The sequence below is a fragment of the Bombina bombina genome, chromosome 3 (genome assembly GCF_027579735.1).
Source record: "Bombina bombina isolate aBomBom1 chromosome 3, aBomBom1.pri, whole genome shotgun sequence".
In the NCBI taxonomy this organism is placed as follows: Eukaryota; Metazoa; Chordata; class Amphibia; order Anura; family Bombinatoridae; genus Bombina; species Bombina bombina.
Genome location: NC_069501.1, coordinates 1,186,137,493 through 1,186,162,304, shown reverse-complemented (window position 1 = coordinate 1,186,162,304; position 24,812 = coordinate 1,186,137,493). Strand labels below are relative to the sequence as shown.

At 42.3% G+C, this 24,812-nt stretch overlaps 1 protein-coding gene across 1 annotated transcript in view; it reads left to right on the top strand.

Annotated features, from left to right (window-relative positions):
* HEPHL1 (hephaestin like 1) overlaps positions 1-24,812 on the top strand; it is a 387,436-nt gene that overhangs the window by 187,409 nt on the left and 175,215 nt on the right. Inside the window, exon 6 of the mRNA XM_053708616.1 lies at positions 20,496-20,661. Coding sequence (XP_053564591.1) covers positions 20,496-20,661 — 166 coding nt within the window. The remainder of the gene's footprint in view (positions 1-20,495; positions 20,662-24,812) is intronic.

The window sequence follows — 24,812 nt, the reverse complement described above, 5'->3', positions numbered from 1 at the left end:
ACAATACATTAATGGGTGTGAGACCCCTTATTTCAAACAGGTAATATTTATCTTTCTTTAAAGAGGTCGTCCTGTGTCTGTCTAGGTGCCCGACTATTGTCATAATAATCACAAATATCTCACATCATTGTTTGTTTTTTATTTTTTGAGGGGATGGCCGGGAAATAATAAGACTTCAACTCTTTTTAAAGACCCCTCATTTTAAAGTAGGGGCCCCACCATTCAAATTAAGGGTTTCAGGTTTTTATAGCTATCAAGTGACGATTGTGGTAATAATATTAATGTGGCAGTAACCACCAGCCTTGTTTTGTTGTCTACATCAGGTTTATAATTCCTTGTTTCTCTGAGCTAAATAAATCCGAGATCTTGATTGTAGAAATAACAATTTGTAAAATTCTTTATAGAATTTTTACATTTTAGATAGTGTAAAATGTTTAATTATCTAAATATTTATTCTTTTTATTGCACAAAATCATGGCTCATGGTGCAGTCAGCCAATAAATACCCAAGGAGATCTACACCAGGGTTGAGTAACATACGGTATCGGGAGCAAGACTCTAAATATATCTATGTACAAACAACCATTTCTGGTTCATAAACAAGTTTGTGTCCTGCTCCTCTATATCAGTGCTGGCTAATAAATCTTAAACAAATGTGCTAACTCCTAGTGTTTCTTTTTTCAGATGAGGAACTAGTTTGAATTTTTGTAACGCATAGAGACAGTGACCTCAGTTTACAAATTTTGTTTATTCAAGCAAAAATATATAATACTTTATAAAATATCTACATGCCTATATAGGTACAGAAAATAAAATATTGCCACTTGATTCAGAAAGAGGACGGGAGCCAGTTGCAGGTCCTGTTTGTTTTATCTGATTTAGATGTCTTCAGTATAGGATACTTTAAACAGTTTCCACTAAGTAAAATGAAAAAGCTTTTAATTAACATTGAGAAAGTTTAGCTCCATGTATTAAAGGGACATTGCACTCTAAAATTTGCACCGCTTTAATGTGTTCACAATGGTCCATTTTACCTGCTGGAGTGCATTTGATTGTTTGCAAACATCACCTTCACCTTTATTTCTTTTAAAAGACACGATGAGTCCACGGATTTCATCCTTACTTGTGGGATTACGCCTCCTGGTCAGCAGGAGGAGGCAAAGAGCACCACAGCAGAGCTGTATATATAGCTCCTCCCTTCCCTCCCACTCCAGTCATTCTCTTTGCCTACGTTAGTGATAGGAAGAGGTAAAGTGAGGTGTAAGATTAGATTCTTCAATCAAGAGTTTTTTATTTTATAAGTAGTGCCAGAGAGTGCTACTTTATCCAGGGTGTAGCCGTAGTCCATATCAGTCTCTAGAGTAGAGCTATTGCTGGCTTTAGAGCAATGGGAACTTGTGGGACATAATTCTCACTGCTTCTCCCATACTGTGATGCTGCCCTATTTTGATGATGGCCTAAGCAAATCCTAACTCAGGCCCTATCTTTGTCCACAAGGCTATAGGAGGAAAGTACCCCTTGAATCTGTGGAGGCTGTCCTACTGTCGGACAGCATAGAGGTAAGTGCAGTTTTTATTATTCTGGGACATAGTAACTCAGAAGGGACTCTGCACGTAAATATATTTATTTTTCTTGGGAACATGGGCCCTTTAAGTAGAGGGCTCCCTTGCCAGACAACATTTATCGGGCTTGCCAGACGGCATCTAGCATGGGCCACGCTTGGGGCTATTTTTAATGGAGACATGGTTTCCTTAAGTGAGGACTCTCCTACAAAACACATTCAGAAATAGCTCCGCTTGAGGTTATTTTTACTTGAGCTTCTTTATTAGATGGCTTCCCTATCAGTCATGTTATACAGACACTTATATTTGCTACAAGCAATGTTATACAGGCACGTAATTCTCCGATTATGACTTGGCCGTGAATCGGCATTAGGTTTGAACGCCCACGAAGGGCGAGGCTAATTTCTCCAACATAGGTGTGTCCGGTCCACGGCGTCATCCTTGTGGGATATTCTCTTCCCCAACAGGAAATGGCAAAGAGCCCAGCAAAGCTGGTCACATGATCCCTCCTAGGCTCCGCCTACCCCAGTCATTCTCTTTGCCGTTGTACAGGCAACATCTCCACGGAGATGGCTTAGAGTTTTTTAGTGTTTAACTGTAGTTTTTATTATTCAATCAAGAGTTTGTTATTTTAAAATAGTGCTGGTATGTACTATTTACTCTGAAACAGAAAAGAGATGAAGATTTCTGTTTGTAAGAGGAAAATGATTTTAGCAACCGTTACTAAAATCGATGGCTGTTCCACACAGGACTGTTGAGAGGAATTAACTTCAGTTGAGGGAACAGTGAGCAGAATTTTACTGCTTGAGGTATGACACATTCTAACAAGACGATGTAATGCTGGAAGCTGTCATTTTCCCTATGGGATCCGGTAAGCCATTTTTATTACAGACAATAAATAAGGGCTTCACAAGGGCTTTTTAAGACTGTAGACATTTTCTGGGCTAAATCGATTCATATAATAAACATATTTAGCCTTGAGGAATCATTTTAATCTGGGTATTTTGTAAAATAATATCGGCAGGCACTGTTTGGGACACCTTATTCTCTAGGGGCTTTTCCTTATCATAGGCAGAGTCTCATTTTCGCGCCGGTATTGCGCACTTGTTTTTGAGAAGCATGACATGCAGTCGCATGTGTGAGGAGCTCTGATACATAGAAAAGACTTTCTGAAGGCGTCATTTGGTATCGTATTCCCCTTTGGGCTTGGTTGGGTCTCAGCAAAGCAGATACCAGGGACTGTAAAGGGGTTAAAGATAAAAACGGCTCCGGTTCCTTTATTTTAAGGGTTAAAGCTTCCAAATTTGGTGTGCAATACTTTTAAGGCTTTAAGACACTGTGGTGAAATTTTGGTGAATTTTGAACAATTCCTTCATACTTTTTCGCAATTGCAGTAATAAAGTGTGTTCAGTTTAAAATTTAAAGTGACAGTAACGGTTTTATTTTAAAACGTTTTTTGTACTTTGTTATCAAGTTTATGCCTGTTTAACATGTCTGAACTACCAGATAGACTGTGTTCTGAATGTGGGGAAGCCAAGGTTCCTTCTCATTTAAATAGATGTGATTTATGTGACACAAAATTTAGAGAAAATGATGCCCAAGATGATTCCTCAAGTGAGGGGAGTAAGCATGGTACTGCATCATCCCCTCCTTCGTCTACACCAGTCTTGCCCACTCAGGAGGCCCCTAGTACATCTAGCGCGCCAATACTCCTTACTATGCAACAATTAACGGCTGTAATGGATAATTCTATCAAAAACATTTTAGCCAAAATGCCCACTTATCAGCGTAAGCGCGACTGCTCTGTTTTAGATAATACTGAAGAGCATGAGGACGCTGATGATATTGTTTCTGAAGGGCCCCTACACCAGTCTGAGGGGGCCAGGGAGGTTTTGTCTGAGGGAGAAATTTCAGATTCAGGGAAAATTTCTCAACAAGCTGAACCTGATGTGATTACATTTAAATTTAAGTTGGAACATCTCCGCGCTCTGCTTAAGGAGGTGCTATCCACTCTGGATGATTGTGAGAATTTGATCATCCCAGAGAAACTATGTAAAATGGACAAGTTCCTAGAGGTCCCGGGGCCCCCAGAAGCTTTTCCTATACCCAAGCGGGTGGCGGACATTGTAAATAAAGAATGGGAGAGGCCCGGTATACCTTTCGTCCCTCCCCCAATATTTAAAAAATTGTTTCCTATGGTCGACCCCAGAAAGGACTTATGGCAGACAGTCCCCAAGGTCGAGGGGGCGGTTTCTACTTTAAACAAACGCACCACTATACCCATAGAAGATAGTTGTGCTTTCAAAGATCCTATGGATAAAAAATTAGAAGGTTTGCTTAAAAAGATGTTTGTTCAGCAAGGTTACCTTCTACAACCAATTTCTTGCATTGTCCCTGTCACTACAGCCGCGTGTTTCTGGTTCGATGAGCTAGAAAAGGCGATCACTAGTGATTCTCCTCCTTATGAGGAGATTATGGACAGAATCCGTGCTCTCAAATTGGCTAATTCTTTCACCCTAGACGCCACTTTGCAATTGGCTAGGTTAGCGGCGAAAAATTCTGGGTTTGCTATTGTGGCGCGCAGAGCGCTTTGGTTGAAATCTTGGTCAGCGGATGCGTCTTCCAAGAACAAATTGCTTAACATTCCTTTCAAGGGGAAAACGCTGTTTGGCCCTGACTTGAAAGAGATTATCTCTGATATCACTGGGGGCAAGGGCCACGCCCTTCCTCAGGATAGGTCTTTCAAGGCCAAAAATAAACCTAATTTTCGTCCCTTTCGTAGAAACGGACCAGCCCCAAGTGCTACGTCCTCTAAGCAAGAGGGTAATACTTCTCAAGCCAAGCCAGCCTGGAGACCAATGCAAGGCTGGAACAAGGGAAAGCAGGCCAAGAAACCTGCCACTGCTACCAAGACAGCATGAACTGTTGGCCCCTGATCCGGGACCGGATCTGGTGGGGGGCAGACTCTCTCTCTTCGCTCAGGCTTGGGCAAGAGATGTTCTGGATCCTTGGGCACTAGAAATAGTCTCCCAAGGTTATCTTCTGGAATTCAAAGGGCTTCCCCCAAGGGGGAGGTTCCACAGGTCTCAATTGTCTTCAGACCACATAAAAAAACAGGCATTCTTACATTGTGTAGAAGACCTGTTAAAAATGGGAGTGATTCATCCTGTTCCATTAGGGGAACAAGGGATGGGGTTCTACTCCAATCTGTTCGTAGTTCCCAAAAAAGAGGGAACGTTCAGACCAATCTTAGATCTCAAGATCCTAAACAAGTTTCTCAAGGTTCCATCGTTCAAAATGGAAACCATTCGAACAATTCTTCCTTCCATCCAGGAAGGTCAATTCATGACCACGGTGGATTTAAAGGATGCGTATCTACATATTCCTATCCACAAGGAACATCATCGGTTCCTAAGGTTCGCATTCCTGGACAAGCATTACCAGTTTGTGGCACTTCCTTTCGGATTAGCCACTGCTCCAAGGATTTTCACAAAGGTACTAGGGTCCCTTCTAGCGGTGCTAAGACCAAGGGGCATTGCAGTAGTACCTTACTTGGACGACATTCTGATTCAAGCGTCGTCCCTTCCTCAAGCAAAGGCTCACACGGACATAGTCCTGGCCTTTCTCAGATCTCACGGATGGAAAGTGAACGTAGAAAAGAGTTCTCTATCTCCGTCAACAAGGGTTCCCTTCTTGGGAACAATAATAGACTCCTTAGAAATGAGGATTTTTCTGACAGAGGCCAGAAAAACAAAACTTCTAAACTCTTGTCAAATACTTCATTCCGTTCCTCTTCCTTCCATAGCGCAGTGCATGGAAGTAATAGGTTTGATGGTAGCGGCAATGGACATAGTTCCTTTTGCGCGCATTCATCTAAGACCATTACAACTGTGCATGCTCAGTCAGTGGAATGGGGACTATACAGACTTGTCTCCGACGATACAAGTAAATCAGAGGACCAGAGATTCACTCCGTTGGTGGCTGTCCCTGGACAACCTGTCACAAGGGATGAACTTCCGCAGGCCAGAGTGGGTCATTGTCACGACCGACGCCAGTCTGATGGGCTGGGGCGCGGTCTGGGGACCCCTGAAAGCTCAGGGTCTTTGGTCTCGGGAAGAATCTCTTCTACCGATAAATATTCTGGAACTGAGAGCGATACTCAATGCTCTCAAGGCTTGGCCTCAGCTAGCAAAGGCCAAGTTCATACGGTTTCAATCAGACAACATGACGACTGTTGCGTACATCAACCATCAGGGGGGAACAAGGAGTTCCCTGGCGATGGAAGAAGTGACCAAAATCATTCAATGGGCGGAGACTCACTCCTGCCACCTGTCTGCAATCCACATCCCAGGAGTGGAAAATTGGGAAGCGGATTTTCTGAGTCGTCAGACATTACATCCGGGGGAGTGGGAACTCCATCCGGAAATCTTTGCCCAAATTACTCAACTGTGGGGCATTCCAGACATGGATCTGATGGCCTCTCGTCAGAACTTCAAGGTTCCTTGCTACGGGTCCAGATCCAGGGATCCCAAGGCGACTCTAGTAGATGCACTAGTAGCACCTTGGACCTTCAAACTAGCTTATGTATTCCCGCCGTTTCCTCTCATCCCCAGGCTGGTAGCCAGGATCAATCAGGAGAGGGCATCGGTGATCTTGATAGCTCCTGCGTGGCCACGCAGGACTTGGTATGCAGATCTGGTGAATATGTCATCGGCTCCACCATGGAAGCTACCTTTGAGACGAGACCTTCTTGTTCAAGGTCCGTTCGAACATCCGAATCTGGTCTCACTCCAACTGACTGCTTGGAGATTGAACGCTTGATCTTATCAAAGCGAGGGTTCTCAGATTCTGTTATTGATACTCTTGTTCAGGCCAGAAAGCCTGTAACCAGAAAAATTTACCACAAAATATGGAAAAAATATATCTGTTGGTGTGAATCTAAAGGATTCCCTTGGGACAAGGTAAAAATTCCTAAGATTCTATCCTTTCTTCAAGAAGGATTGGAGAAAGGATTATCTGCAAGTTCCTTGAAGGGACAGATTTCTGCCTTGTCTGTGTTACTTCACAAAAAGTTGGCAGCTGTGCCAGATGTTCAAGCCTTTGTTCAGGCTCTGGTTAGAATCAAGCCTGTTTACAAACCTTTGACTCCTCCTTGGAGTCTCAACTTAGTTCTTTCAGTTCTTCAGGGGGTTCCGTTTGAACCCTTACATTCCGTTGATATTAAGTTATTATCTTGGAAAGTTCTGTTTTTGGTTGCAATTTCTTCTGCTAGAAGAGTTTCAGAATTATCTGCTCTGCAGTGTTCTCCTCCTTATCTGGTGTTCCATGCAGATAAGGTGGTTTTACGTACTAAACCTGGTTTTCTTCCGAAAGTTGTTTCTAACAAAAACATTAACCAGGAGATAGTCGTGCCTTCTTTGTGTCCGAATCCAGTTTCAAAGAAGGAACGTTTGTTGCACAATTTGGATGTTGTTCGCGCTCTAAAATTCTATTTAGATGCTACAAAGGATTTTAGACAAACATCTTCCTTGTTTGTTGTTTACTCTGGTAAAAGGAGAGGTCAAAAAGCAACTTCTACCTCTCTCTCTTTTTGGATTAAAAGCATCATCAGATTGGCTTATGAGACTGCCGGACGGCAGCCTCCTGAAAGAATCACAGCTCATTCCACTAGGGCTGTGGCTTCCACATGGGCCTTCAAGAACGAGGCTTCTGTTGATCAGATATGTCGGGCAGCGACTTGGTCTTCACTGCACACTTTTACCAAATTTTACAAGTTTGATACTTTTGCTTCTTCTGAGGCTATTTTTGGGAGAAAGGTTTTGCAAGCCGTGGTGCCTTCCATTTAGGCGACCTGATTTGCTCCCTCCCTTCATCCGTGTCCTAAAGCTTTGGTATTGGTTCCCACAAGTAAGGATGACGCCGTGGACCGGACACACCTATGTTGGAGAAAACAGAATTTTTGTTTACCTGATAAATTACTTTCTCCAACGGTGTGTCCGGTCCACGGCCCGCCCTGGTTTTTTAATCAGGTCTGATAATTTATTTTCTTTAACTACAGTCACCACGGTATCATATGGTTTCTCCTATGCAAATATTCCTCCTTTACGTCGGTCGAATGACTGGGGTAGGCGGAGCCTAGGAGGGATCATGTGACCAGCTTTGCTGGGCTCTTTGCCATTTCCTGTTGGGGAAGAGAATATCCCACAAGTAAGGATGACGCCGTGGACCGGACACACCGTTGGAGAAAGTAATTTATCAGGTAAACATAAATTCTGTTTTTCGCGCGCTTCAGGATAGAGAAGCTGCGCAGTTGTTTTTCTGCTCCGGATTCCGGCATCAGATTCTCAGTCAGGCGTTACGCTAGGACCGCATGGTAGTATAAAGCAAGCGGTTGCTAGCGTTTCTGAGTCCCGATCGTATTCACAGGCTGGAAAGGGTTGTCTGATATCCGGGTGGCAGGTAGGCGCCTTAGTGGAGCTGTTGAGGTATAGAGGTGTTAGTCATTTTTTTGCCTATAAGTGTTTTATATACAGTAAATTATTGGGTTTTTTATTTTAAAGGGACTATACAAATAAAGCAATAGTATCCGTTTTTTGAGAGGGCTTTAAGTTATAGAGAAAATATTTTTTCAGATAAAAACTTATCTAATGTGGATGCTTCTCAGGAATCTAATTATGAGATGCTGAAGCTTTCTCCCCAAGCGTCACAGCCCTTAATGCCCGCTCAAGCAGTACCCTGTACTTATCCACAAGTTTCTGCTGCATTCACATTAAAGGACATAGCTGCTGTTATGTCTTCTACACTTTCTGATGCGTTAGCTGCCTTTCCTATTCTTCAAGGCAAACGTAAAAGGAAGGACAACTATGTGGTCAATGAAGTTTCTGATGCTATGATGCCAATCTCAGATGTACCCTCCCAGAGTTCTGAGTTGGAGGGTATAGAGGTTTTATCAGAAGGAGAAATTTCTGATTCAGGAAGTTCCTTACCTCTGACTGATTCTGAGGTGGTTTCTTTCAGGTTTAAACTAGAACACCTCCGCCTGTTGCTCAGGGAGGTTTTAGTGACTCTGGACGACTGCGACTCCATAGTGGTCGCGTCTGAGAAGTTGAGTAAGTTGGACAGATAATTAGAAGTTCCTTCTTCCTCTGATGTTTTTCCAGTTCCTAAGTGAACTTCGGAGATTATTTCTAAGGTATGGGAGAGACCCGGTATTCCCTTTTCTCCTTCTCCCATTTTCAAGAAGATGTTATCCATAGCTGATGCTGTCAGGGAATCTTGGCAGTCGGTGCTCAAGGTGGAGGGAGCTATTTCCACCTTGGCTAAACGAACTACTATCCCTATTGAGGATAGTTGTGCCTTTAAAGATCCTATGTATAAGAAGTTGGAGGGCCTGCTAAAAAAGATCTATGTTCATCAGGGTTTGCTATTGCAACCGGCTGCTTGTATTGTCACGGTCTCTAGTGCGGCAGCTTATTGGTTCGATGTTCTTGCAGAGTCTCTTAAGACTGAGACTTCCTTGGAAGAAATACAGGATCGAATTAAGGCTCTTAAATTAGCTAATTTATTTATTACTGATGCTCCTCTACAATTTACTAAATTAGCTGCTAAGACTTCAGGTTTTTCTATCCTAGCCTACAGGGCCTTATGGTTGAAACCTTGGTCTGCGAACGTGTCATCCAAGTCTAAGCTTCTGGCTATTCCTTACAAGGAAAAGACCCTGTAAGGACCTGGCTTGAAGGAAATTATCTCTGACATCACGGGAGGCAAGGGCCATCTGGTCCCTCAGGATAAGAGATCCAAGCAGAAAGGTCGACAAAGTAATTTTCGTTCTTTTCGAAATTTCAAGGGAAACTCTCTTTCTCATCTTCCTCTAAACAGGAAGGAAACTATCCACAATCCAAGACTACCTGGAGACCCATCCAGTCGTGGAACAAGAGTAAACAATCCAAGAAACCTGCTGCTGCTTCCAAGTCAGCATGAAGGGTTTGCCCCCGATCCGGGACCGGATCTGGTAAGGGGCAGACTTTCCTTCTTCATTCAGGCTTTGGTGCGAGATGTTCAGGATACCTGGACTATAGAAATAATGTCTCAGGGATAGAAACTGGAGTTCAGAAATTCTTCCCCTCGAGGAAGATTTCTTCTTTCAAGATTATCTGCAGACCAGATAAAAAGAGAGGCATTCTTACATTGTGTAAGGGACCTCTCTTCCATGGGAGTAATTTTTCCTGTTCCCATACAGGAACAGGAACAGGGGTTCTATTCAAACCTATTTGTAGTTCCCAAAAAGGAGGGAACTTTCAGGCCCATCTTAGACCTCAAGAGTCTAAACAAGTTTCTCAGAGTTCCGTCTTTCAAGATGGAAACTATTCGAACCATTCTTCCATTGTTTCAGGAGGGTCAATTTATGACGACAATGGATCTAAAGGATGCATATCTTCATGTACCTATCCACAGAGATCATCACAGGTTTCTGAGGTTTGCCTTTCTGGACAAACATTTTCAATTCGTGGCTCTCCCCTTTGGTCTGGCCACGGCACCCAGAATTTTCACAAAAGTTCTGGGGTCTCTACTGGCGGTTCTAAGACCGCGGGGCATTGCAGTGGCGCCTTATCTGGACGATATTCTAATCCAGGCGTCATCTTATCAGCTAACAAGGTTCCATACCGATTTTGTGCTATCCTTCCTCAGAACTCACGGTTGGAAGGTAAATCTGGAAAAGAGTTTGTTAATTCTTCAGACAAGGGTACCCTTCCTAGGGACTCTGATCGACTCTATATCCATGAAAATTTCTCCAACATAGGTGTGTCCGGTCCACGGCGTCATCCTTACTTGTGGGATATTCTCTTCCCAAACAGGAAATGGCAAAGAGCCCAGCAAAGCTGGTCACATGATCCCTCCTAGGCTCCGCCTACCCCAGTCATTCTCTTTGCCGTTGCACAGGCAACATCTCCACGGAGGTGGCTAAGAGTTTTTTTGGTGTTTAAATGTAGTTTTATTCTTCAATCAAGAGTTTGCTATTTTAAAATAGTGCTGGTATGTACTATTTACTCTGAAACAGAAAAGAGATGAAGATTTCTGTTTGTAAGAGGAAAATGATTTTAGCAACCGTTACTAAAATCGATGGCTGTTTCCACACAGGACTGTTGAGATGAATTAACTTCAGTTGGGGGAAACAGTGGGCAGACTTTTGCTGCTTGAGGTATGACACATTTCTAACAAGACTTGGTAATGCTGGAAGCTGTCATTTTCCCTATGGGAACCGGTAAGCCATTTTCTTAGTTTAGTATAAGAATAAAGGGCTTCACAAGGGCTTTAAAGACTGGTAGACATTTTTCTGGGCTTGGTTGGGTCTCAGCAAAGCAGATACCAGGGACTGTATAGGGGTTTAATGTAAAAACGGCTCCGGTTCCGTTATTTTAAGAGTTAAAGCTTTCAAATTTGGTGTGCAATACTTTTAAGGCTTTAAGACACTGTGGTGAAATTTTGGTGAATTTTGAACAATTCCTTCATACTTTTTCACATTTTCAGTAATTAAGTGTGTTCAGTTTAAAATTTAAAGTGACAGTAACGGTTTTATTTTAAAACGTTTTTTGTGCTTTGTTATCAAGTTTATGCCTGTTTAACATGTCTGAACCATCAGATAGACGATGTTCTGTATGTTTGGAAGCCAAGGTTCCTCCCCATTTAAATATATGTGATGAATGTGACATAGTGTCCAGACAAAGTAGGGACAATGATGCCACTGATAATGATGTTGCCCAAAATGATTCCTCAAGTGAGGGGAGTAAGCATGGTACTGCATCATCCCCTTCTGTGTCTACACCAGTCTTGCCCACACAAGAGGCCCCTAGTACATCTAGTGCGCCAATCCTTCTTACTATGCAACAATTAACGGCTGTAATGGATAATTCTATTAAAAACATTTTGTCCAAAATGCCTACTTATCAGAGAAAGCGCGATTGCTCTGTTTTAGATACTGAAGAGCATGAGGACGCTGATGATAATGGTTCTGACATACCCTCACGCCAATCTGAAGGGGCCAGGAGGGAGGTTTTGTCTGAGGGAGAAATTTCAGATTCAGGAAAAATTTCTCAACAAGCTGAACCTGATGTTATTATTTTTAAATTTAAATTGGAACATCTCCGCGCTCTGCTTAAGGAGGTGTTATCTACTCTGGATGATTGTGACAATTTGGTCATTCCAGAGAAATTATGTAAGATGGACAAGTTCCTAGAGGTCCCGGTGCCCCCCGATGCTTTTCCTATACCCAAGCGGGTGGCGGACATTGTAAATAAGGAATGGGAAAGGCCCGGCATACCTTTTGTTCCTCCCCCTATATTTAGAAAATTATTTCCTATGGTCGACCCCAGAAAGGACTTATGGCAGACAGTCCCCAAGGTCGAGGGGGCGGTTTCTACTCTAAACAAACGCACTACTATTCCTATAGAAGATAGTTGTGCTTTCAAAGATCCTATGGATAAAAAATTAGAGGGTTTGCTTAAAAAGATGTTTGTTCAGCAAGGTTACCTTCTACAACCAATTTCATGCATTGTTCCTGTCACTACAGCAGCGTGTTTCTGGTTCGAAGAACTAGAAAAGTCGCTCAATAAAGACTCTTCGTATGAGGAGGTTATGGACAGAGTTCAAGCACTTAAATTGGCTAACTCTTTTATCTTAGACGCCACTTTGCAATTAGCTAGATTAGCGGCGAAAAATTCAGGTTTTGCTATTGTGGCGCGCAGAGCGCTTTGGCTAAAGTCTTGGTCAGCGGATGTGTCCTCCAAGAACAAATTGCTTAACATCCCTTTCAAAGGTAAAACGCTATTTGGCCCTGACTTGAAAGAGATTATTTCAGACATCACTGGGGGAAAGGGCTACGCCCTTCCTCAGGATAGGTCTTTTAAGGCTAAAAATAAGCCAAATTTTCGTCCCTTTCGCAGAAACGGACCAGCCTCAAATTCTACACCCTCTAAGCAAGAGGGTAATAGTTCTCAAACCAAACCAGCCTGGAGACCGATGCAAGGCTGGAACAAGGGTAAGCAGGCCAAGAAACCTGCCACTGCTACTAAAACAGCATGAAGTGTTGGCCCCCGATCCGGGACCGGATCTGGTGGGGGGCAGACTCTCTCTCTTTGCTCAGGCTTGGGCAAGAGATGTTCAGGATCCTTGGGCGCTAGAAATAGTTTCTCAAGGTTATCTCCTGGAATTCAAGGAACTACCCCCAAGGGGGAGGTTCCACAGGTCTCAATTGTCTTCAGACCTAATAAAAAGACAGGCATTCTTACATTGTGTAGAAGACCTGTTAAGAATGGGAGTGATTCATCCTGTTCCATTAGGAGAACAAGGGATGGGGTTTTACTCCAATCTGTTCATAGTTCCCAAAAAAGAAGGAACATTCAGACCGATTTTAGATCTCAAGATTCTAAACAAATTTCTCAGGGTTCCATCGTTCAAGATGGAAACCATTCGAACAATTCTTCCTACCATCCAGGAAGGTCAATTCATGACCACGGTGGATTTAAAGGATGCGTATCTACATATTCCTATCCACAAGGAACATCATCGGTTCCTAAGGTTCGCCTTTCTGGACAAGCATTAACAGTTTGTGGCACTTCCATTCGGATTAGCCACTGCTCCAAGGATTTTCACAAAGGTACTAGGGTCCCTTCTAGCGGTGCTAAGACCAAGGGGCATTGCAGTAGTACCTTACTTGGACGACATACTGATTCAAGCGTCGTCTCTGTCAAAAGCAAAGGCTCATACGGACATTGTCCTAGCCTTTCTCAGATCTCACGGGTGGAAAGTGAACATAGAAAAAAGTTCTCTGTCCCCGTCAACAAGTGTTCCCTTCTTGGGAACAATAATAGACTCCTTAGAAATGAAGATTTTTCTGACAGAGGCCAGAAAATCAAAACTTCTAAGCTCTTGTCAAGTACTTCATTCTGTTCTTCTTCCTTCCATAGCGCAGTGCATGGAAGTAATAGGTTTGATGGTTGCGGCAATGGACATAGTTCCTTTTGCACGAATTCATCTAAGACCATTACAACTGTGCATGCTCAGACAGTGGAATGGGGATTATACAGACTTGTCTCCGACGATCCAAGTAGATCAAAGAACCAGAGATTCACTCCGTTGGTGGCTGAACCTGGACAACCTGTCACAGGGAATGAGCTTCCGCAGACCAGAGTGGGTCATTGTCACGACCGACGCCAGTCTGGTGGGCTGGGGCGCGGTCTGGGAACCCCTGAAAGCTCAGGGGCTATGGTCCCGGGAAGAATCTCTTCTCCCGATAAACATTCTGGAACTGCGAGCGATATTCAATGCTCTCAAAGCTTGGCCTCAACTAGCAAAGGCCAAATTCATAAGGTTTCAATCAGACAACATGACGACTGTTGCATATATCAACCATCAAGGGGGAACAAGGAGTTCCCTGGCGATGGAGGAAGTAACCAAAATAATTCAATGGGCGGAGAATCACTCCTGCCACTTGTCTGCAATCCACATCCCAGGAGTGGAAAATTGGGAAGCGGATTTTCTGAGTCGTCAGACTTTCCATCCGGGGGAGTGGGAACTCCATAAGGAAATCTTTGCCCAAATAACTCAATTATGGGGCATTCCAGACATGGACCTGATGGCGTCTCGTCAGAACTTCAAGGTTCCTTGCTACGGGTCCAGATCCAGGGATCCCAGGGTGACTCTAGTAGATGCACTGATAGCGCCTTGGACCTTCAACCTAGCTTATGTATTCCCACCGTTCCCTCTCATTCCCAGGCTGGTAGCCAGGATCAATCAGGAGAGGGCTTCGGTGATCTTGATAGCTCCTGCGTGGCCACGCAGAACTTGGTATGCAGACCTGGTGAATATGTCATCGGCTCCACCATGGAAGCTACCTTTTGAGACAGGACCTTCTTGTTCAAGGTCCATTCGAACATCCGAATCTGGCTTCACTCCAACTGACTGCTTGGAGATTGAACGCTTGATTTTATCAAAGCGTGGGTTTTCAGATTCTGTCATTGATACTCTTGTTCAGGCTAGAAAGCCTGTAACTAGGAAAATTTACCATAAAATATGGAAAAAGTATATTTGTTGGTGTGAATCTAAAGGATTCCCATGGAACAAGATAAAAATTCGAAGATTCTATCCTTTCTACAGGAGGGTTTGGAGAAAGGATTATCTGCAAGTTCTTTGAAGGGACAGATTTCTGCTTTATCTGTTTTACTTCACAAAAAACTGGCAGCTGTGCCAGATGTTCAAGCTTTTGTTCAGGCTCTGGTTAGAATTAAGCCTGTTTACAAACCTTTGACTCCTCCTTGGAGTCTCAATTTAGTTCTTTCAGTTCTTCAAGGGGTTCTGTTTGAACCCTTACATTCCGTAGATATTAAGTTACTATATTGGAAAGTTTTGTTTTTGGTTGCAATTTCTTCTGCTAGAAGAGTTTCAGAGTTATCTTCTCTGCAGTGTTCTCCTCCTTATCTGGTGTTCCATGCAGACAAGGTGGTTTTGCGTACTAAACCTGGTTTTCTTCCGAAAGTTGTTTCTAACAAAAACATTAACCAGGAGATAGTTGTGCCTTCTTTGTGTCCGAAACCAGTTTCAAAGAAGGAACGTTTGTTGCACAATCTGGATGTAGTTCGTGCTCTAAAATTTTATTTAGAGGCTACAAAGGATTTCAGACAAACATCTTCTTTGTTTGTTGTTTATTCTGGTAAAAAGAGAGGTCAAAAAGCAACTTCTACCTCTCTCTCTTTTTGGCTTAAAAGCATCATCCGATTGGCTTATGAGACTGCCGGACGGCAGCCTCCTGAAAGAATCACAGCTCACTCCACTAGGGCTGTGGCTTCCACATGGGCCTTCAAGAACGAGGCTTCTGTGGATCAGATATGTAAGGCAGCGACTTGGTCTTCACTGCACACTTTTACCAAATTTTACAAATTTGATACTTTTGCTTCTTCGGAGGCTATTTTTGGGAGAAAGGTTTTGCAAGCCGTGGTGCCTTCCATCTAGGTGACCTGATTTGCTCCCTCCCATCATCCGTGTCCTAAAGCTTTGGTATTGGTTCCCACAAGTAAGGATGACGCCGTGGACCGGACACACCTATGTTGGAGAAAACAGAATTTATGCTTACCTGATAAATTACTTTCTCCAACGGTGTGTCCGGTCCACGGCCCGCCCTGGTTTTTTTAATCAGGTCTGATGAATTATTTTCTCTAACTACAGTCACCACGGTATCATATGATTTCTCCTATGCATATTCCTCCTTTAAGTCGGTCGAATGACTGGGGTAGGCGGAGCCTAGGAGGGATCATGTGACCAGCTTTGCTGGGCTCTTTGCCATTTCCTGTTGGGGAAGAGAATATCCCACAAGTAAGGATGACGCCGTGGACCGGACACACCGTTGGAGAAAGTAATTTATCAGGTAAGCATAAATTCTGTTTTTCCTGACAGAGGTCAGAAAGTCAAAGATTCTGAATACATGTTGAACCATTCAGTCCACTCCTCGGCCGTCAGTGGCTCAGTCCATGGAGGTAATCGGATTGATGGTGGCGGCAATGGACATAATTCCATTTGCTCGGTTTCATCTCAGGCCTCTGCAGCTAAGCATGCTCAGGCAGTGGAATCGAGATTATACAGATTTGTCTCCTCGAATAACCCTAGATCAGGAGACGAGGGACTCTCTTCAATGGTGGTTGTCTCCGGATCATCTATCCCAGGGGACATGCTTTCGCAGACCTTCATGGGTGATTGTGACAACGGATGCCAGCCTTTTAGGATGGGGAGCAGTCTGGGGCTCTTTAAAAGCTCAGGGAGTATGGACTCAGGCAGGGTCTCTTCTTCCCATCAACATTCTAGAGCTGAGGGCAATCTTCAATACGCTTCAGGCCTGGCCTCCGTTAGCTGCGGCTCAGTTCATCAGATTTCAGTCAGACAACATCACGACAGTGGCTTACATCAATCATCAGGGAGGAACAAGGAGTTCCTTAGTGATGATCGAAGTAGCCAAGATAATCCAGTGGGTGCAGGCCCATTCTTGTCATCTGTCGGCGATCCACATCCCAGGGGTGGACAACTTGGAGACAGATTTTAAGTTATTATCTTGGAAAGTTTTGTTTCTTGTTGCCATTTCTTCTGCTCGAAGAGTGTCTGAGCTTTTGGCATTACAATATAACTCTCCTTACCTTATTTTTCATTCGGATAAGGTAGTTTTACTTACTAAACTTGGTTTTCTTCCTAAAGTTGTTTCAGACAAGAACATTAATCAGGAGATTGTTGTTCCTTCCTTGTGTCCTAATCCTTGTTCTCAGAAGGAACGCTTACTACACAATTTGGACGTAGTACGTGCTTTAAAGTTTTACTTACAAGCGACTAAGGACTTTCGTCAATCGTCTTCCTTATTTGTCATTTTTTCGGGGAAACGTAAGGGTGAGAAAGCTACGGCTACCTCTCTTTCTTTTTGGCTGAAGAGTATCATCCATTTTGCATATGAGACTGCTGGACAGCAGCCTCCTGAAAAAATTACGGCTCATTCCACTAGGGCTGTTGCTTCCTCATGGGCATTCAAAAATGAGGCTTATGTTGAACGAATTTGCAAGGCTGCAACTTGGTCCTCTCTTCATACTTTTTCTAAATTTTACAAATTTGATACTTTTGTCTCGGCTGAGGCTGTTTTTGGGAGAAAGGTTCTTCAAGCATTAGTGCCTTCCATTTAGGTTCCCTGTCTTGGCCCTCCCTTATCATCCGTGTACTAGTGTACTATAGCTTTGGTATTGTATCCCACAAGTAAGGATGAAATCTGTGGACTCATCTTGTCTTTAAAAAGAAAAGAAAATTTATGCTTACCTGATAAATTTGTTTCTTTTTAGACACAATGAGTCCACAGCCCGCCCTGTTCTATGAGACAGGTTATTGTTTTTCGTTAAACTTCAGACACCTCTGCACCTTGGCTTTTCCTTTCTCTTCCTAACTTCGGTCGAATGACTGGAGTGGGAGGGAAGGGAGGAGCTATATATACAGCTCTGCTGTGGTGCTCTTTGCCTCCTCCTGCTGACCAGGAGGCGTAATCCCACAAGTAAGGATGAAATAGCTGGACTCATTGTGTCTAAAAAGAAACAAATTTATCAGGTAAGCATAAATTTTCTTTTTGTTGTTTGTAATAGTTGATTTTACCAGTTAAATCCATCACCTATACAGATCTGTCTTATCTGCTGTGTCAGCAGAATGATATAGGCTTGTTATTGAGAACAATAAGTGATAGTTTAATCAGCAAAACCAGCTATTTCAAGTACAATAGTAAACACAACAATTTCCCATACAATTAATACTCTGCAGTGGGTATAATGAGTCATTTGGAACACATTAAAGGGAAAACAAATGTTATAATACAGTGTCCCTTTAACATATGTACAGTACATTTAAATTTGTATATAATATCAGCCTACTGTATAGAGCTGTGTCATGTGCTCACTGCTTTAACAGAGATTACCCATGAAAGTGTTCATCACAAGACACAAAGACACTGCGCAGCCCAATCTACATTAAAGGGACTGTAAAGTCAAAATTAAACTTTCATGATTCAAATAGAGCTTCAAATCCAAATAACTTTCCAAATTATTTCTCTTATCTAATTTGCTTTGCTCACTTGGTATCAGGACCAGCAATGGACAACTGGGAGCTAGCTGAACACATCTTGTGAGCTAATGACAAGAGGCATACAGTATACAGTGTTCTCTACAGAAACTTTTAGCAGCAGTGTGGCATTATGATATAGCCGGGTGGGGCAGTGTTATACTTTTTTTTATAACTTACGTTTTTATAATTGTTACTTAAGCTATACATAGCGCAAATTTATTTCATAATTTAACATAAATAGATTTAATGATAATTTGTGCAACAAACACTGGAAAAATGTAATATTAGATAATTGTAGCTTAATATTGGCTTAAATTTCAGCTGGGTGGTCCATGAAATCAGCCTGGCAGTGTGCCCATTAAATATGTCCTCTGGTGGTGCAGTCACCAATCACCAGCTAGTTCCCAGCAGTGGATTGCTTCTCTTGAGTCTACCTATGTATGCTCTTCAACTAAGGATACTAAGGAAAATTGCATGCTCTGAATCATGAACATTTATTTTTACTGTCCCTTTAAATAAACATAAAATAGCAATAATGAAACAGCCTTTTATTTTTGCACTGCTGCTTGCAGAGAAATGTTTAAAGTGGTTAAACATAGGGATAATTCAGCTTTGGACAACAGTCACTACTGGCCCACAGCCACAACTAAACACAGTCACAGTCAATTGAGGGCAGCATATGAGTCAACAGTGCATTTGCGCACCTGTAGCTGGCATTATGTGTTTATCCCATTTGTGCTGGTGAACATATAATGCTCTATAAGCAAACATAATAAAATGCCCTGACCAGGGCTGGATTTACATCCCAGGTGACTGTAGGCACCAAAACCTGAAGCTCTTACCGCCGTGCCGGCAGTGAAATAAAAGCACCACATGTCTGTAACAACCATCTTTGATATGGCCGCCGCAAGCATTGTGCATGCGAGGGGGGCGCCAGATGTTGTGCATGTCTAATACTCATGATGAGCTTAACAAAGATGGCTGTTGCACATGCGCAGTGCTGTTATTTCACTGCCAGCAGACATCTTTGTTAAGGTCTCCGGCAGAGACAGGTGCCCCTCTATGGAGGGCGCCTGTAGGCACATGCCTACTCTGCGTTATAAATCTGTCCCTGACCCTGAAATGTTTAGAGGTTTTTTTTCTTGCTCCTTTATGTCCCTTTAAAAGGACATAAAACTGTCAACTCATCTTTTGCAATTCACTATTTAATTGCTGAAAAAATGTCTCTTTAATGAAGATAAAGGATAGTGAATGATGACAATAATATAGAGGAAACAAATATGTAAGATTTAGTAATAGGTGTGTGTGTGTTTTATTTATATATAAGACGTAGTACAAGAAATCTATAATATTTTCTTACACACACACACATAGGGTCCCATCACTAAAGTTTTCTATGTAAGTTATGGTTGGGAATCCAGACTGATGAGGTTTATGGTCCAAGCTAAATCAGTTGTGTACAAGAAGAAGAAGGAGGTGTTTGCAAACAATTTAATACATATGACAAGCTGACAACACCAGTGAAGGGGGAACACTTCAGGAAACCACAACTGCACAGTGATAGACCTGGATCCTGTTCTGCAAGTCCATCTTGGCTGTGTCTTGGGGCAAATTAGGGTATGATTGGGCATCAGAAAGGAAAACAGAACAGCTCTTTACTAATTTGAGCATCTTCTACCATCTTGGCAGCAGTTGTAGATCCATTCCCCTCAATTGACAAATTAAGGGACTGGTACTGCTAAAGCTGACCTAGCTACATTATAGGGAGCAGAGCTAAAATTACAAGCATCTTTTGTAAAGAAGAACTTTGAGAGATTCCATGGTACTTTATGTCAATACTCATATAGGATACTATATACTCATAGGGACACTATATACTACAGGTCTCCTCCATGTCATTACTCATAGTGCAGTCAACAAATACCCCTAGAGATGTATAGCAAGGTTGGCCTACAGGTGGCTGTTGCAACCACAATAGTGCCCTCTAGTGCTTTATGTCAAAACTGCATGATGTTTGTGTGAGAACCATGCAATGCATTCATGGGGACTGCATGCTGTACCTAGCTGTTTATGTGCCCATCCATATGACTAAACCACACAGATGAGTTCAGAGAAGGTTTATTCCTCTTTTCTGTAGCTGACTCATTTCTGTCCTCTCTTGGAAAAATGTTTCTTTGTCTGTAACAGTTATGCAATGTTTCCTACATTTTTAGAATTAGTTTTATATAATCAAGTACTACTGCCTTATTATTGTATATGAGCACTCTCAGTGATTGTGCTTTCTGCTTACTTCTATGTACATATGCAGCTGGAATGATGGCATTTTTTAACATTGGAACATGTGGAAAAACCTTAACATCACACATGGGAGGAAGTGTAAGAAAATACTTTATTGCTGCTGAAATGACTTTATGGGATTATGCACCAACGGGTCATAATGCATTCACCGGTGATCTGTTAAATGACTCAGACAGGTAATGTATTGCTTTCTCTCTTTTTTTTCAGGTGCCACTGGGAGGATGCATTTAGTTATTTATTTTAGATGTGCAAAGGAATGTGTGCAACTTTTTTTTTTTTATTTTCTTTTTATTATTTAGATAATTGTAGTACACCAAGGAATAACAAATTGGTATTAAAACACAAAGAAGAATTTTCCATTAAAACATATCATTTCAATAAAACAAAGACAAAGGAAATTCATTTAACACTTTATATATATTATTTTTTTTTAATACCAAACCATATTTACAAGTTACTCTTATCTTGAGTTTCTACAACCATCTGTTTTCCATTTAGAATAGGACAAACAATATACAGATGTGGGCCTCCATTACATATGCAGCGTCGCCCGCAAAATCCTCCGCCGCCAGATTTTACGCGATTTTGGTATTACATATACGGCGTAGCATACAAGTTACGCGTGTATATTTCACCCATCGCCCGCAATTATTACTCCCATAGGCTAACATAGAACCGCGTCGCATATCGGTATCCAATATCCAGCGCAAGGACTTACGTGGCGAAAATGGAAAAATCTTACTCCATTTTTACCTCGCCATAAAAGGCAGCCGCAGCAAGCCTTGCGCTGGGTATGGGAGCACCGTAACTCCCGAAAATGCCTGCAAAAATAAACTAACACCTAACACATGCGCAATGTCTATCTACCTGTCAACCGCAATCCCCGACTAATAAAGACTATTAACCCCTAAACCGCCATAGCCCACAACGCAATAAACCTATTCAAATATTAACCCCTAAACTGCCATAGCCCACAACGCAATAAACCTAACTCCTAACCTAACCCCCCCTAACCTAACCCCCCCTAAATAAACTAAAATTACCTAATTTACAAAATACTAAAGTTACTATTAAATTAAAAAAAAAAACACTACTTTTAAAATACAAATAAACTAAGTATAAATTAAAGGGGCAGTCTAATCAAAATTCAGGAGTAGACTGTCCCTTTAAGCAAAAATTACAGAAAATAATAAATAAAATTACAAAATTTTAAATAAATTACGCCTAATCCCTATGAAAATAAAATAAAACCCCCAAAATAAAAACACCCCCTAATCTAATAAACTACCAGTAGCCCTTAAAAGGACTTTTTGCAGGGCATTGCCCCAAGATAATCAGCTCTTTTGCCAAAAAAATACACAAAGCCCCCCCCTAACAGTAAACCCCCCCCCCAAAAAAAAACTAATACTAAAAACCCTAAACTACCCATTGCCCTGAAAAGGGCATTTGTTGGGCATTGCCCTTAAAAGGGCATTCAGCTCTTTTGCTGCCCACCGTATCTAAATAAAATAAATCCCCCCAAAAAACCCTTAAAAAACCCTAAGTCTAACCCCCAAGTGGTCCTCACCTGTCCTGAAGTCCAGGGGAGAAGGTCCTGTTCCAGGCGGTGAAGTCTTCTTCCAAGCGGCGACCTCTTCTTTCTTCTTCCAGGAACCAGCCAGCGCGGAGCGGAGGGCGGAGTTGAAGACCGATGACCGCGGAGCTGAAGACCGGCGACTCTGGAACTGAAGACCGGCGACCGCGGAGCCATGGAGCGTGGAGGATCCTCTTCATATGATCTCCGCCGTACACTGAATAGGAATTCAAGGTACTGGATTAAAAATGACGTCCCTTGAATTCCTATTGGCTGATTTGAGCCTTCAAATTCAAATCAGCCAATCGGATGAGAGCTACCTAAATCCTATTGGCTGTTCAAATCAGCCAATAGAATTTCAGTAGCTCTTATCCTATTGGCTGATTGAACAGCCAATAGGATATCAGTAGCTATCATCCGATTGGTTGATTTGAATTTGAAGGCTCAAATCAGCCAATAGGAATTCAAGGGACGCCATTTTCAATCGCGTACCTTGAATTCCTATTCAGTGTACGGCGGAGATCGTATGAAGAGGATCCTCCACGCTCCATGGCTCTGCGGTCACCGGTCTTCAGTTCCAGAGTCGCCAGTCTTCAGCTCCGCGGTCATCGGTCTTCAACTCCGCCCTCCGCTCCGCGCCGGCTGGTTCCTGGAAGAAGAAAGAAGAGGTTGCCGCTTGGAAGAAGACTTCACCGTCTGGAACAGGACCTTCTCCGCTGGACTTCAGGACAGGTGAGGACCACTTGGGGGTTAGACTTAGGGTTTTTTAAGGGGTTTTTGGGGGGATTTTATTTACATAGGGTAGGCAGCAAAAGAGCTGAATGTCCTTTTAAGGGCAATGCCCAACAAATGCCCTTTTCAGGGCAATGGGTAGTTTAGGGTTTTTAGTGTTAGTTTTTTTTTGGGGGGGGGTTGGTGGGTGGGGGGGTTTACTGTTAGGGGGGGCTTTGTGTATTTTTTTGGCAAAAGAGCTGATTATCTTGGGGCAATGCCCTGCAAAAAAGTCATTTTAAGGGCTACTGGTAGTTTATTAGATTAGGGGGTGTTTTTATTTAGGGGGGGCTTTTTTATTTTCATAGGGATTAGGTGTAATTTATTTAAAATTTTCTAATTTTATTTATTATTTTCTGTAATCTTAGATTTTTTTATTTTCTGTAATTCTTGCTTAAAGGGACAGTCTACTCTTGAATTTTGATTAGACTGCCCCTTTAATTTATACTTAGTTTATTTGTATTTTAAAAGTAGTGTTTTTTTTTTTATTTAATAGTAACTTTAGTATTTTGTAAATTAGGTAATTTTAGTTTATTTAGGGGGGGTTAGGTTAGGTTAGGGGTTAGGTTTATTGTGTTGTGGGCTATGGCGGTTTAGGGGTTAATACTTGAATAGGTTTATTGCGTTGTGGGTTAATGGCGGATTAAGGGTTAATAGTTTTAATAGGTAGTTTGCGATGTTTGGGTTGGCGGATTTAGGGGTTAATAACTTAGTTATTACTTGCGGTGTGGGTTTGATGGTGGATATAGGGGTTAATAGTTTAAATAGGCATATTGCGTAGTGGGGGGTTGTCGGTCTAGGGGTTAATACATTTAATATTAGTAATGAGAGGGGGGATTGCAGATATAGGGGTTTTACGTGTCGGGCTTATTTTTGGGAGGCGTGTTAGACTTTTACGGGAGATTTGTTATTTTCTTTACTTTTCTTAGGAGCCGGCAGTTTCTAAAGTGCCGTAAGTCATTGGCGAAATTTGTATTTATGCTCATCTCTGGACATCGCTAGTTTATCAGATTTACGGCACTTTATGAACTGCCGGCGGGGTTTATGTAATACCCCGATGTGCGAGGTGAAATTACGGGCAGCGCGGGTTCCCACGCTTGCGCTGAAACCTGCGCCGTATATTTGATCGCGCCCATAGGATCTTCCTCCCACACTAACTGAATCACTAGAAACAATCTGTAATTCTATAAATCCCTAGGGAGTATATAACCTACTTTATAGAAGGGTTTCAGGATTTCCATTTGCATATCCGATATTTGGGCTCTAATAATTTTCAACCATTTTATAAAAAAAACTTTGAATTGTCTTTCATGATTTGGCTCAACATTCATTTGCTCTATGATTAGTTGGGAGTTCATTTATTGACCAAATTCCACTATGCTATGCTTGCCTTCCAATGCTGCAAAATTAAATTCCTTGCTATCTGTGTTACTGTAATAATTAAAGAATATTCTTCCTTTACAAATTGCCTTGGGAGGGTAAAGAAAAAATTACTAACGGGGTAAAGGTCACTGGCTCAAAAACTTATTAAGCCAGAAGGAAACCATTTTCCAGAACTGACAGATACTTGCACAGTACCAAAAACAATGAAGAATATTAGCTTGAGGGGACGTGACAGTGAAAACAATCCCCCTTAGAATTTTTATCCCATTTAGCTAATAATTTGGGGGTAATGTATGAAATATTTACAAGGTAGCTGGTGGGATACTCCTCTATCAGACCAAACTCGGCCAGTAGTCTTGTTATCCCGGCGTCGAGCCGGAATGATAGGGAATATCCCAGAGCAGAGAAAGTTAGTGAAATGAGGAAGGCGGCACTCACCACAGGTAGGACAGTCCCCAGCCGCAACAGCAGAGCAGTCCAAGGATGAACCACTAGAATGGTCAGGCAGGCAGGGTTTGGCAACAGCAAAGTTGTCCAAGTTTAAACCACTAGAATGGTCAGTCAGGAAGAGTTTTGGCAACAGTTAAGTAGTCCAGCAGA